Source organism: Cryptomeria japonica, chromosome 10, assembly GCF_030272615.1.
Source record: "Cryptomeria japonica chromosome 10, Sugi_1.0, whole genome shotgun sequence".
Classification (NCBI taxonomy): domain Eukaryota; kingdom Viridiplantae; phylum Streptophyta; class Pinopsida; order Cupressales; family Cupressaceae; genus Cryptomeria; species Cryptomeria japonica.
Genome location: NC_081414.1, coordinates 231826799 through 231841505, shown reverse-complemented (window position 1 = coordinate 231841505; position 14707 = coordinate 231826799). Strand labels below are relative to the sequence as shown.

Below are 14707 nucleotides of genomic sequence, written 5' to 3'. Positions count from 1 at the left end.
CCATGCGTCAGCCAATTTGCTTTGTTTATACCAGTGCTTAAATTTTATACATGTTTATGTTGCATAAATTATTTCCACAAACACTTTTTTTATTTTTATTTTTGGGAATTCTGGATACTTTCCCACCCTCCCCTACAAATCTGAATTTTCAAACTTGGTAATCATGCATATTGTGAGTCATCTATGAAATGTAATTTTTTTTTATAAATGCATTATTAAGAATGGCTTTGCTATTGACATTCCTGAAAACAAATGGCAAGAAGATGCATATAGATGGTGTTAGGCGTTATTTAATCATGGTTATTAGATAGGTTTAAATATTTAAACCTATCAATAGTAGGTGGTATAGTTACTGGGTTAAAATTTTAGTCTTACCTATGTTTGTTGAGCTGTTGAATGATTTGTTGGAACACCCATGTAGAATAGGTTTGGTTAAGGAATAAGTGGAGTTAGGTGGATTGTGCACCCTAGGAAATAGGGTGACAGCAGACTATATACCTGTAGAAATATGTACTTTTGTATTGATAGTTAGCATATTTACTGGGTTATAATATTATTAGTTTAACTATTTTTATTGATTTGTTTAACTATGTTTAGATGCATTGTGCACCCTAGAAAATAGGCTGATCACAAACTATGTACTGAAATAAATCTGTATTCAAGTTTGAATAAATTCATTCTGATAATTGCATTTGATTGGAAAATTATAATATGGTATGAGGGAATTCTTAGATCATGTGCTATGAATATATATATTTGGAAATTGTAATGGTGATTTCGTGATGTCCCCAATTTTTCAGGTGAGATTCAATTAAATTGATTTTTATTAAGCTATCAAAATATAAATAAAATATTCATACGATGGCTTAATATCAATTAATTTAATTAAAAAACAATAAAATAATTAAATTCTATTATAAGGCCACTTTATTTAATTAAATTCTCTAGTCGGCCTGATCTTCTAGATGTTTCCCGGAGGGCTTCACAAGGAGGTCTTGGGGTTGTAGCAAGGGCATGCCTTGGATTTGATAAATGAATTAAGATTTTTGGAGATGAGAACCTTCAGGAATTGACAGAAGGGCTGGACAAAAACCTGGTTCTTCCTAAGGGGTGGATTCGTGATGGATTCTACATCTCTGCCAAATTTGTGAAGTCTCCCTTGGAGACAAATTTGCAGAAATAAGAGATATTTATAGGTTGAGATGTAACAAGCAGAAAGGAAATAAAACATTTTAACATAAAAGTAACATGGTGAAGTGAATATAACATTTTAACATCAACTTTGCAACTTTAAAACATAAAGAAAGAGACCTTTTTTTTAAGAGATGAACAAATATCTGAAATTAAACTAGCTCTTAACTATAATTTGCAATACAATGAACCATAAACATGAACAGAAGATATGAAAGTAACTAAAACATTTCACTTTAAATGAAAGAGAGGGAGTTTAGAAGATACATCTCTTCTGATGCTAACATTCTGAACTTCCATAACTTTATCAACAAACTACCGAGGAGGGAAAGTATCATTAGGGTGCTTTTCTGCCCAACCACGGACTTATTAGTCCCCCGTGCCATATCTGATTGGATTGGCCCGACCCTTTTCAGGGAGGTAACAAGAAGTGGAACTCATGCCATCTGAGTATTGGTTTTTAGGACTTACACTAACTAGTCGGTCATAAACTATGGGCAACTCCCAACTAGTATGACACTCCTGACTAGAGGTGTATTTGGTTCTAGTGATTTGACGGTAGCTTGCATTATGCAGCACCACTTTGGCCAAGGTTTAAACACTGCAAGCACGATTTAACGTGCTATCAATGATCACCACCCTTCTCGGCATAGGTCTAGGATCAAATAGGTTTAACCAACAAGAGCCAAAACTGAACTCACTTAGAAACTATAGACCACTCAATTGTTTACATTCTCGTTGTTATCTGCACTAAATCTCTTAAGAAGTTACTGTTTGGTTTTTCTCATTCAAGATTGCAAAGGTTTGTAATAAAATAACTAATTTCCTGGATTGAGAGGTAAGGGGCACGAAATCCGCCAACTGTCCATTTAAACCTTAAGCTTAGAATGAACACCATGCAACACATGTCTCTGCTGTCATTGCAATCTTAAGGGCATTCTCTTTAATTGAGATGCTAACTGCATCATAGTACAGCTGTATCTCTCTATCCATTACCTTCCTAAACCAGGGTTCAGTTTTATCATGAGCTAGAGATGGTAGATCTCAAATAAATAGATCATCCTTACTGCTGCTATATTTTTTTTTCAGGTTTAGACAGTTCTGAGACAGCTCTATAAAGAGGGTAAACTCTTCATGTTTTAAGTCTATCAGATATGCACACCCTTTTAACTGATTTGTATATCTCTGCATAATTAACAGTTCACTTACCTTTCTTCTAAGTGACATATATATATCACACCTATATATATACACACACACCTATATATATATATATATAAAAACGTATGATGATGCAAATATGCAAGATACATTAAGTTTAACTCTGCTGTTAAATTTCCAGATTTGGTTATTTCTACGTTAGCCCAAAATTAAGAAGGTAAATTCTTCATACTACTAGTCTTGGGTATGCAAATTCTCCATACTGAATGGTTCATTTCGGCACCTTCCTATTGGATACAATCTTAATGATTTTCAGATTACAATACATTCCCAGATTATTTAACCCCTTATATATATATATATATATATATATATATGTTACATCTGTGTGCAGGAATGAGGACTACATTCAATAACATTTAAAGCCCTTCTTTATCGACTAAGAGCAGATGGGAAGAATAAGAATAAACTCTAATTTTAGGATGCATATAACAACAATGGAAGAACAACAACAACGAGATGCATCTGGATATTCCAATTTTTTTTAAATTTTCCTTGCTCAAGTAAAAGAAGAACATATAATAAAGACGTTAGGGTTTGATGCCATAACATGACCTGGCTATAGAAGAGTAAACCAGCTGAATGATTCCCTATCTAGCGCCTTCACAGCAAGTCCCTTTTTTTCTTCTTTCACGTTACCAGAAGATGCTAAACCCTTTATTTGCAGAGCAGAAATCCCTTTTTTGCAACTAGAAGCGGTGAAAAGTGAGTCGTTCTTTGCATAAATCTGATTATATGTTACAAACACGTTTGCCATCTTGCCTTCCGCCCTAAAACTAGGCATCTTTCCCTAATCCGCCTACGGAGAGTCATGCCATGCGTGCCTGCTCCCATCACATGGATAGAGCTTACAAAGCTTCCCGGAGAAGACTCAAATGCTCATGCCAAAAGCACTCTCTTCAATTTGAAGCTTCTTATTCCCATATCAAATAATAAGGAAATGTCGATAATATGCAAAGTCCATTCACATCATTTTGCCTGATAAAATATATCAAGGTCGAGTAATTAGGATTGATTTATATACCTTGCGTTATGAAAGGGGTGGATATTTGTTTTATTAACTTGCTTTGTGCCATACACATTATTAGTGGCTTGAAGAAAGATTTAAAATCAATTAAATATCAAGGCACCCCCCTCTTCACACTTAACTTTATTGACATAGCCAAATAGAGTTGGCTTAGGTATTTTAAAATGAACATTACCTTAGCAAGAGTTTTTAGTATAATATATTCATATATTTATATATATGAATCTATACACCTTACGTATGCATGCCTATGGGAGCACGTATACGATTGTGTATACATACTCTCATATACATGTAATTACATAAGGTGTATATACTATATATACATACATACATACATACATACATATACACACACACACAATAAAACATGAGCCACTGTGAATTTTAATTAATAATTAATAAAATAATTAGTTAAAAATTAACTAATAATAATAACAAATAACTCGTAAAGCAATCAATAACTTAGGGTTGTGAACCCTAAAATCTCTGTATGGACTAGTTGGGGTTACCTGACGCGACGACTGATGGAATTAACCGAAGTCAACATGAGACTACCAGACTCAGGGTTAGGGTTTCAGATGGCATAAGTTCTTCCTTCTCCTTACCTCCTGACCAGATGATACTTTCCCTCCCTTCACAGAGGACGACGATCTCCTGCACACACTTGGCCAGTTCAACCAATTAGATCAAAATCTTGTCCTAATCTGATATTTCAAATATCATTAACAAAAATGAAACATCATGTCATTATGTCAACTATCAAGTCATCTATTTAACAATTATGATTCATCAATTCATCATTCTAAGCACATTTAGCATGATTCAAATATGCCTGAACATCTAGGGCACATTCATTCAATTTAAACATGAAAATCTAGGGCACATTCATTCAATTTAAGCATGAAAAACTAGGGCATGTTAAACATCTTGCAAGTATAGCATAGATACACTAGGGCACACATATAACATGGCGTAATCACAACATATAAACAACTAGGGCACAAGTGGGATGTAAACAATTTTATTATAAGGCCACTTTATTTAAGTAAGTTCTCTAGTCGACCTGGTCTTCTAGATGTTTCATGGAGGACTTCGTAAGGAGGTCTTGGGGTTGTGTAGCAATGGCATGTTTTGGATTTGATAAATGAATTAAGATTTTTGGAGAGGAGAACCTTTAGGAGTTGACAGAAGGGCTGGACAAAAACCTGGTTCTTCCTAAGGGGTGGATTCGTGATCGAGTCTACATCTGTGCCAAATTTGTGAAGTCTCCCTTGGAGACAAATTTGCAGAAATAAGAGATATTTATAGGTTGAGATAATTTTGTATTTATTTGAAAATATGAACATGATATGCCAGTTGTATTGAAATGTATGTATGAATATTTGGCATGAGTGCTTGGGAGTTTATTATATATCATTTGCGGAGTAATATAAGGAGTTTGTTATATATTTTATATCTGCCCTAAATTATTGTGGGTTCCGAATCATTGTTTGGTTTTCTTTGGTAATTATTGGCAACAATATTATAGCTGTGGGCTATTGGGTATCTGGTTGATTATTTTATTAAAGCCAAACTAGTAATAAGGATTCCGAGCATATTAAGGTATGGTTATTAATTTTGTGAGTCATGGCCATAGAGTGCTATAGCAGCATTACAGAATCTGGAAGCATGATGTTTGTATCGGCAAATCGAAGAATAAGGTATAACCACCGAATTTCCATTTAATATTTTGCCTGTTCTCCAAATTTGGCATTCAAATCTTTATTATGGAATCAGTGAGAAGATTGTGAACAGCGTTATCTCTTCAGTTATATAATTGCAGAATAGAGTAATTTTTTTGACATCTATTGTTATTCCTCTGTTCATTCTTTTGAATCAAATATTTCAATAACCAAGTCCTGCAATATAATGGAAAACATAGTAATGGTATGAAGTTTGGGATAATTAGAACTAAGTATTGTCAAGTCAAAAAAAATTGAAGAAGATATTCTGGATTTCTGGTAGAAATTAGTAAGGGTGTCTTTCAGATTAAATGATTAGTTTTATTTTTTTAATTGACAATTATCCAGTATTTGAAGCCTGAAAATTGAAGGAGAGCTTATAAAGCTTGTGAGTTCTTTTTCATTCATATCAGAGCTAGCAAAGTTTGTTGTAAATGAGATTGTGACGAGTGTCTACACAAATGTTTTAAAACAAATGCATGAGGTGTCAAAAAGAAAAAGAAAATTTGAACGGGAGGAGCTGAGTGTAGAGTGTGTAGACAGTAGTAATGGTGTGCCTATTTCACCCTTTCTTATTTGAATGTTATTTCCATGCAAATCTGAAGGTGCTGTTATGGTCACTTGTGTTGTTTTAGTATTACATTCAACTATTGCTCCATGTCTTTGTAATTCTGCAAGTCTTTACAATGCCGTTTACTGCCACTGGATTGATCCATACTGCAGTAGCATTAAGAGATAGTCTATGGTGCCAGCATACCTGATTATGAAGAATTGACACACTGTCCACAAGCAGTGGTCTCATGAAGTGCATTGCATGAAATGTTAGAAGCCCATTACTGTCAAAAACCATTCTATTTGGCACACACCTGTGCATTGCAATAATGCAGATGGTTTGCCCAAGAGATGAGAGATCAATCCAATGCATGGTAATGTATCTTTTTAGGCTTTGAGTTTGCAAGCAACAGAGCAATAGGTTGAACAAACATTGCAGGTGCAGCTGCACAACAAAATGGTAGCATTTATGTTTGGATTTCGAATTGTAGTTTTTTTGATTGGTAAGTCAAGGTTTATAGTACAGCTTGCTCAGTGCAGGCCACAAGGGAGATCTCCTCTCTATTTCAATGTAGATCTCAAGAGACACTTAGATATATCAGTACTGGAATTTAGTGAGTCTAGCTTGGTTGGGTTGCCAAACAGACACTTATAGGTGACAGTCACGCTTGGGCAGCCAACCATGCATAGAGAGGTGACAACAACAGGGTGGCATATTACACCCTAAGAGGCAGCAACCACACTTGGGTGGCCAACCACACACATTGAGGCGATGACCACAGCACCTGAGCTAAAATTTGATTGCAAATTAGATATATTAGTAGTCCACAATGGAAGTCCAAGAGTCACCACTTGAGCTAAACCTTTGATTACAATTTAGATGTATACATTAGTATTCCACAATGGACGTCCAAGAGTCGCCACTTGTAAATCCACCTTAGATGTCTCTTTGGGGATTTGAACATGGCTCTCCATAATGAGAATCCAATGTTTTCTCCATTTGAGCTCAAACCCATTGACTTTAATTGGTACTTTTGGAGTTAAAATTTCAATATAATGAAACATTTAAACTGTAGATTTTTATTTAATATTTCCTTGGATTGCTTGGAAAAGGCATTTTAATTGCATAAAGTTTTGATCTGGGAAATTTATTTTGATGAGCTTTTGCGAGTTTGTTTCAAATACCCTTGTCAACCTTTCTCCAAAAGGATTTTTCTTCAGATTCTATAGTTTTAGATATCGAATTGTTTTTGAGTTTCTGTAGTGTAAAGGCTTATAATCTTGCCCAGAGGGATTTGAAATTCATAATGTATTGTAAGCTATTTGGCTAAAGTATTTTACTTTTGTTCTTATGATTGTAAGGTAAAATTGTTTTTCTATAAAAAGATACACCAAAACATGTCTTTTTGAACCTTAAAGTCTTAATTATGCCAGGGAGAATTTTGTATGGACAAAACAGTGAAGTACCAAGTGAAACGATGCTGAAACTGTTTGAGCTCTTTATGTAACAATTTGTGGTACTAGGACTGTCGACATTGATTTGGCTGAGTGAGCTGTGTTTTAGAGGAGAATGGAGGATTATCACCAATCTTGAGTTTGTCATTAACTCAAAGATTGGATTATGGCTATAGTAGCAATTTAGGGCCCAAAAGACAATTAAGTCAAAAACAGTGGTCGCTAGTGAAGGTGATGAGGATTGTACTGCTGCAGATGATTAGATTAGTATTATTCGCTGAGGTCTGGTTCAAACATTAGTGCAATTGAGTTGAGACCTAGTCCCGCATGAGGATGTAGTGTGGTTAGTTCCTGCTACTGATGTTATTGTTGTCAGTAAGGTCAAATCCCACTAGGGAAATGTAGTGAAGCCAAATCTCATTACTCTTTCTAGGCAAATATTTGAGTGTGTCCATGATCACATATTGTGTTGTTATGAATGATAGTGTGTTGCCATGTGTAGGAGTTAGAGTGGTCATTCCCACTACTAACTGGATATTGTACTGAGGTTGTGTCTCGATTCACATAAAAAGTTGTTTCTTACCTAGTCTCAAGACTGTGATTTAATTTGTAGGGGGTAGGGAGCTGGGTGTTACTTAAGGAATTTTTAAACCATAGCTAGTATATAGATTTGAATATCTAAACCTATCATTAGCACTTTCTATAGTTACTATTTGTTATATATTTATTGAGCAAAATCAACATAAAAATTAAATTCATAATGTATAAATTAAATAATATTAAATGTTAAATATATATAATATTATATTTATTAATTAAAAATATTAAAATTTAAATAATATTTTAGACATAATATTATACTAATAAATTAAATATATTTAACTTTAAAGTTTAAATATAACTACATTAGTTATATTTATCAATTAAAGATGTTAATATTTACACAATATTTTAGACATCTATTTTCGTCGGGGGCAAAGGGCTCGAGGTCCCCTGGAAACACCATCTTGAAATGTTCCCGACGGAAGCATGAGGGGGGAGGTTCTGCTCGCGCTCCAAACATAATTCTGTCCCGATCAATGTTTAAGCTGTTGACGTTGAAGCAGCACTATACCATGACAGACCAGTGTACAGCCCATTTCATGGTATGGCTCAGTCGCCCGAATACGATAACCACCCAGCAAGCATTACCCGCAAGCACCACTGGTCGTTTTAATTTACTGCGTTTGCCTGAAGCAGCATCGTGTTTGATACGAATTTGAACGGTTTTTTAGCAATTGTTTGAAGTTCGCCGAATTTTGAATTTCATGGGTGAAATTCGGCGAATGCGGTGACTTAGGCCGCAACACACATGAATGAGCATTGAAACTGATTTCTAACCTTCACAGATTTATGACTGGATTGATGAGCATAACTAGTGTAATTCTAAGATTTGAAATCAGTCCATAAACCGCAAACTGGATACAAACTCTATCATTGATGAGGAGTGTCTGAGCAAGGCGACTGGAAGTGATTTCCAGACTTGCTAATTTGAAAGGTTTGAGTTTTTTAATTTGTTTGACTTTGACTCTCTTGTGAACTCTCAATTTAAGACAAATGTTATATATTAAGGTTCTCTAATCTATATATGCATGCTCTATCAAATATCAATGTTATCATATGAATATTTGAAATTTCCCTATATATTTCAAAACTTCCCTATTTTTTATATAGCTGTCCTCATAAATGGCCCAGAAAATCAGAGACTCTGAAACTTGGGGTAACGTAGGTTTTAGTGATATGATTGGAAAGTTTTCATGCATGTGGATCTTCGTTCATCATCTAGAAGGAACCTATCTATTATGTTTTTTTAATGTTTGCGTATAATTAATGGAAAGTTTCACATCATTACTGCTTTCATAAAATATAACTTTAAAAAATTTGTCAAAGAGTGCAAGTCATTCATTTTGGTTTCTTTTGATAAACTTGATTGCATATTTCAGTTTGACTATATTTGATTTCTCAATATCATGGTCTATGGTGATTTCTCTAGGAATGTTTGTTGCCTTTTCTTAAAGGAAACAGACAGTAGCTTTATCTGTTTGTGTTTGTTTCTTTAGAGCATATTTAATTATTATTGTTTAATGCAGATTGCTCCCACTCTACTTCCCTAGGGATAAACATGAGGAAGAAATTGCAATATCAAAGCTCCCTGCAGATGTTGGAGATGAAAATGGAGAGACAACTAGCGATGAGCGCAAAATCAGAATCACAGCTTTACCAGCAACTTCAATTGCCTTACCCCAGACTCTTCAAACATCTGAGGATGTTTCTGCTAGCAATCTTGGTCTTACTGTGAAAAGGTTAGTGTTTGGTTCTTTCAAGACAAATTTAGGTCGTTTTCATCAACTTCAGATACATTTCCTGCTGCAGATGCTGATTGTATGCAAAGCATTTAAGTCAAAGTGCTTTAAGTCTAGTGACATGTTGACTTTGGATGAATGACCTAGATAGTTAACCAACTAGAGATGTTAATTATGGCTGGAACTAAAAATATATGGTATCTTGCTTGTTGGAAAACAAGTATTTGTTTCTAGTCATTGAACTTGATATCTGAGAAACTGATCCAAATAAGAGGGAGTTATTTTTGAACATAAAACAAGAAAGTTGTTTGAAAGTAGACTTTTGACTGCTCAACATTGTCTTGTTAAGTTAACTGGCTTATTGTTCTTTTTGGTATAGTGCATTTACAGGATGATCTGGGTGTTCCTGTCATATCAATATCCACATATTATATGCCTCTCTGGTTATCAGTATTTTACACATTCTTAAGCTGATACACCATAATTTTTTTCTCATATTTGGATACAGCTCTGATATGGCATCGTAATACCTAAAGGTCATATCCAGATGGGCTCAGACTTAAACAGGCCATGTCAATTCCCTAATCTACCTTTAAGGGAAAAATATCATTTATAGTAACCTAATTTATGTATAATGGGTGCAAAACTGGCTAGTAATCCTTTTGGGCCAAGACATATTTTATGCTCAAAAGAATTTTCCTTAGCTAACATGAATAAATTCTGTTTTCTACTAGAGACTAAAAGTGGAAAATTTACATGTCATTGGGTACTCTTCAGAGGCCCCTGTACCTGTACTGTTACTCATACTGTTCTAGATAACTACTGGGTTCTTCTATTGATTCATGCACAGATGGGTCAGTGAGGCATTGCTCATCCTTGTGATCTACTACTACGACTGAAGATCCTTGAAACCTTCATTCACTCTAATTTTTGTGGTTCTATCATTTCTCGTCATGGGGGATCCTCTTACACCACTCTTTTATCATTTCTCAGGAGCAAGCTTACATTACCAGTTCTTTTCCTACCACCAACAGTTCTCCAGCTTTGAATGTTAGGAGAGGTTATGTTTGGAATTGATTGCTTAGCCCTACACTGATTGATAATAATATTGTTGGGTCCTCCAACACGCCCCTGAATACTGACACCTGAGGATTTTGGTTTCTTGCATAGGTGTTTTGATTTTAATCTGTTTCTACTGCATTTGGAGTATGCCCCAAACTTATCTATTTATAATTATACATTTTGGGGGTTAATCTTATTAAGTTGAATCCCATTTGTATATTTTTTTAATTTTTTTATGCTATTTCATACTATTTTTGTTTTTTTATATGTTTCTTGGGTCCCTTTTGCCCTAGTCATTTCCTATTGTACCTGCTGTATGTTTGAGTCCCTTTGATCTATTCTTGGTCATTTTTGGACATTAATATAATTTCTTTCTATTAGCCTGGGTATCCACTTAATGAACCTATTGTGGATTTGGATGCTGTCAATGAAGAGCAATATGATGACTTTTTAAAAGTGGTTCTTGAATCTGACTATGATATTGAATATTTCCTTTTTTTAACAGATAATATTAACGTATCTGATATATCACATGCCATGACTCTTTTGATATTTTGAATTATTGATTGTTAGTAGTGATGTTATTTTTTTATTTATTATATGCATATAGCATTGCTATTATTTATATTTTTTATACTGAGTGTACCCAAACCACACTGTGCTGTGGGTCTAAATAAAATGGCAAATTTACATACCTGAATCCAAATATGTACCCATATGAATACCTCTAACTTTCATTCAAAGAACTAAGAATGATGCCAAAACACATTCAAATTTATTGTAATTCTACACTTTTAAGTTATGTCACAAGGTTCGGGTTCAGAGTTCGAGTTCGGCAACAATGAAATTCGGATGAAGTTTGACAAAGGCAAAAAATTCGAAAAAAAAAGTTCATGATTAAATTCGCTTTTCTATATTTTTTTAGAATTGAATATATCGACAAACTTTTTTTTAAAATTTAAATTATATATATATATATATATATATATATATATATATATATATATATATATATATATATATATATATATATATATATATATATATATATATATATATATATAAAATTATTTTAAATTATATTATATAAAATTTAAATAAATTATAATATATTTAAAACCTTTATATAAATATTTAAATTTGTTAATTTTAAAATAAAACAATACTATGTTTGCTTAAATTAATTTAAATTTGTTAAGTTTTATAGATTGGTAATTTTAAAAGTAAATTGAACATTTTAAAATATTAGATTTTAATTTATTAAATGCCAATATAAAAAATAAAACAATAAAATAAAGTAATAGTATATGATTTAATTTTTATAAATGCCCATTATTAAAATTTAAAATACATTTTAAAATTTTATAAAAGAAAGAAATAAGCTAATTTTATAAAAAACCTAAATAAAATAAACTCTAAACAAAAAAACTGCAAAAAACGATTTTTTTTTCAGCAGCCTTCCTGGAGGTTGCAGTAGGAGAGGCGACATCCATGAGTCAAGCAGGCTTTGTGAAGGTCAACGCCCAGCACGTGTCACTCAATTTTTTGCAGGTTGACAACTGGAAAATGAAGTCTGAAGTTGACACCATAATGCTGACTGTCGATGCTTTACTCTCGCTCGAAAAAATGTGTAAACTGTCGGTTGCAAAATGAATAAATCATGCCCTAGCAAAAAAATTATTTGCTCGCTGCACAGCCCTCAACCGCCCTGGTTGCCTTTTCCCATACGAACTTGAAGACAAATTTCAGTGATTTTTATAAGTTTGTTTAATGTTTGCTGAATTTCGAACTTAAAGCATGAAATTCGGTGAACCCTGTGACTTAGCTCTTAAGTGTATCAGTAACACTGAGAAAATGGGATGGAGAGTAAAAAGATCAAGGTAAATAACGTATATTCTATGAAAATCTAGAAAAAAAAAGAGCATTAAAATTAAATGTGCATCATTGAGAAATAATATTTTATCTACATATACCTATCAATAAGATAGTATGGAAAAGCATGATTTGAAATGAACACACAATGTTCAATATCTAGAGCACATGTTTCATTCACATTTATACTTTTCTTGGTAAATAAAAGTAAACCACATTATAATTACACAAAAATATTACATTTTCCCAATGTAGAGGAGTGCCAAGAGGAGGCCCCAAATCTTGGAGGCTCGCTTCCATTGTTACTCTCAAGGACAGTAGAAACATTCTGCAAACAAAAATAGTACCACAGATTGGATTACTAGCATTACTTTGACGATTCATCTATGTGCTTGATGTTGTTGAACTTTCCATGTTGCGGCATCTTGATATATCTCCAACGTCATTAGTCACGGGTCCTGAGGTTTCTCCTTGGCCAATTGAGGGTGTGCTCTCACCAACTATGGGTTGAAAAATAGCATCACATTCCTTGCCCAGAATGGATCTGCTTTCTTTGTTCCCTTCAGGGGATGGACACCGAGGAGCATTTCATCTTATTTACTATGAGATTTGGGGGTGATTTTATTGCCCTCTACCTGGACTTGGGCAACAATCTTTCTACTTTCTTTAGATATCCAGACTAGTAGTGCTTTGCCCTTTATCTTTAGGAGGTTGTCATCCTTTGGTGTAGATCTTTACATGGATCTCTAGGGATTCTAGAGCTCCCAGGGTTGATCATCTCCTTAGAGCACATCTAGGAGAACAACAACTCTCAATGGCCTTTGGATACTGCTATTTCTCATGTGGATGTGGATAGACTTGTAAGATAGTATCTCTCACAACTTCTACCCCAGCACATTGCCCCCTCAGTATGGTGATTGTGCTTATTCCTAATGGCATGGTTTGGCTACATCTTGATGGCATGGATCTACTACTCCTTGGCAACCCTTCCAGCCATAGGGGCAAAACACATGTTACAAACTTTTTCACTATTATGGGAGTTACTTCAGCCTTGAATGCCAGGTGTTATCCTAGGGGCAGTACCTTGCTCAATGCCCCCAGCCTAATGCACTTCCAGATGAGTATTATTAGAACTTGTATTGGTCCCTTACAATGATCAATGCGTATGCCAGTGACTTCACCTTTTTTGGCGCAGACTTGTGATACTTGATGAGACTTTACTACCACTCTATTATTCCTCAGCTCTTTGTTGGCTATTTACACTAGTTTCTTGACCACTTGTGTTGGTGACCCCCATTGTTCTATATTTCTTTGTTTTTGCTCTTCCCCTTTGTAGGGCCTCTCTAGGTTTCTCTTCCTAGAATTTTCTATTGTGAACTGCTGTACTCAGTTCCATTGATCTACTTTTGGTCTTCCATGGACATTGATATATATTCATATAATATCTCATGATCCTCCATACGTACCAGAAAAAGCCTCATCCCTTTCCAACCCTCCATCATTCTGTTAAATCTATTGATCAGTAGTTGCTGCTTGCGATAGTTTCAAAGAGTTCCTGCTGTTATACTGCAGAATACTTAAATGCTTTCTTGGATTATTGCCATGTTAAAATCTCAGAATATTTTCAAATTGTTATTTGTGTGTTAAGTTGACATCATAAGCTTGTTCATAGATTGAGGGTCCTTTTCAAGAGTTACACTCTAGAAACCAATAGGCCCAGGGAATCTCAGCGTACAAGGAACACATTTGAAGTCAACTCAAGCTCTTTAAGATTGCTTGTTTTCGGTAGTTTCGTGATTCTGAATTAATACCTTATCCTTTAGAATAGTGAGGTAGAGTGAGATTAGATCTCTTTGCCTCAGGGCTTTGTGGAAAGCAAAGAAACCTATTGGTGACCATCAAACAAAAATACCTTAACAAGAAAAAACCCTTTAACTAGCATTTCATGGGAACACATCCCAAGGGTTTGGGTGAGATCCTGAGGATAGGGGATGAGGAGGGGATGTCCCATTTAGGACTGGAGAGCCTCTACAATTTGATTCATAAAAACTATAAATAGGTAACTTTTTAGAAAAATTGCTAAAACCCATAAAAAGCTAAAAGCTGGATGTAATGTCCCTGTTTTGAAATATGATTTAATAATAGATAAGAATAGACATAAAATAATAAAAATATAATATTATATAATTAAAATGTAATTAAGTTAATGAATGGTCAAAAGGCATGGAATGAAGAGTTGTGACTCTCTCAAACATGAGATA

At 34.2% G+C, this 14707-nt stretch overlaps 1 protein-coding gene across 1 annotated transcript in view; it reads left to right on the top strand.

The window, feature by feature from the left end:
• The window catches only part of LOC131077794 (uncharacterized), a 124193-nt gene that overhangs the window by 34955 nt on the left and 74531 nt on the right, over nucleotides 1–14707 (top strand). Inside the window, exon 7 of the mRNA XM_058015346.2 lies at nucleotides 9300–9512. Coding sequence (XP_057871329.1) covers nucleotides 9300–9512 — 213 coding nt within the window. The remainder of the gene's footprint in view (nucleotides 1–9299; nucleotides 9513–14707) is intronic.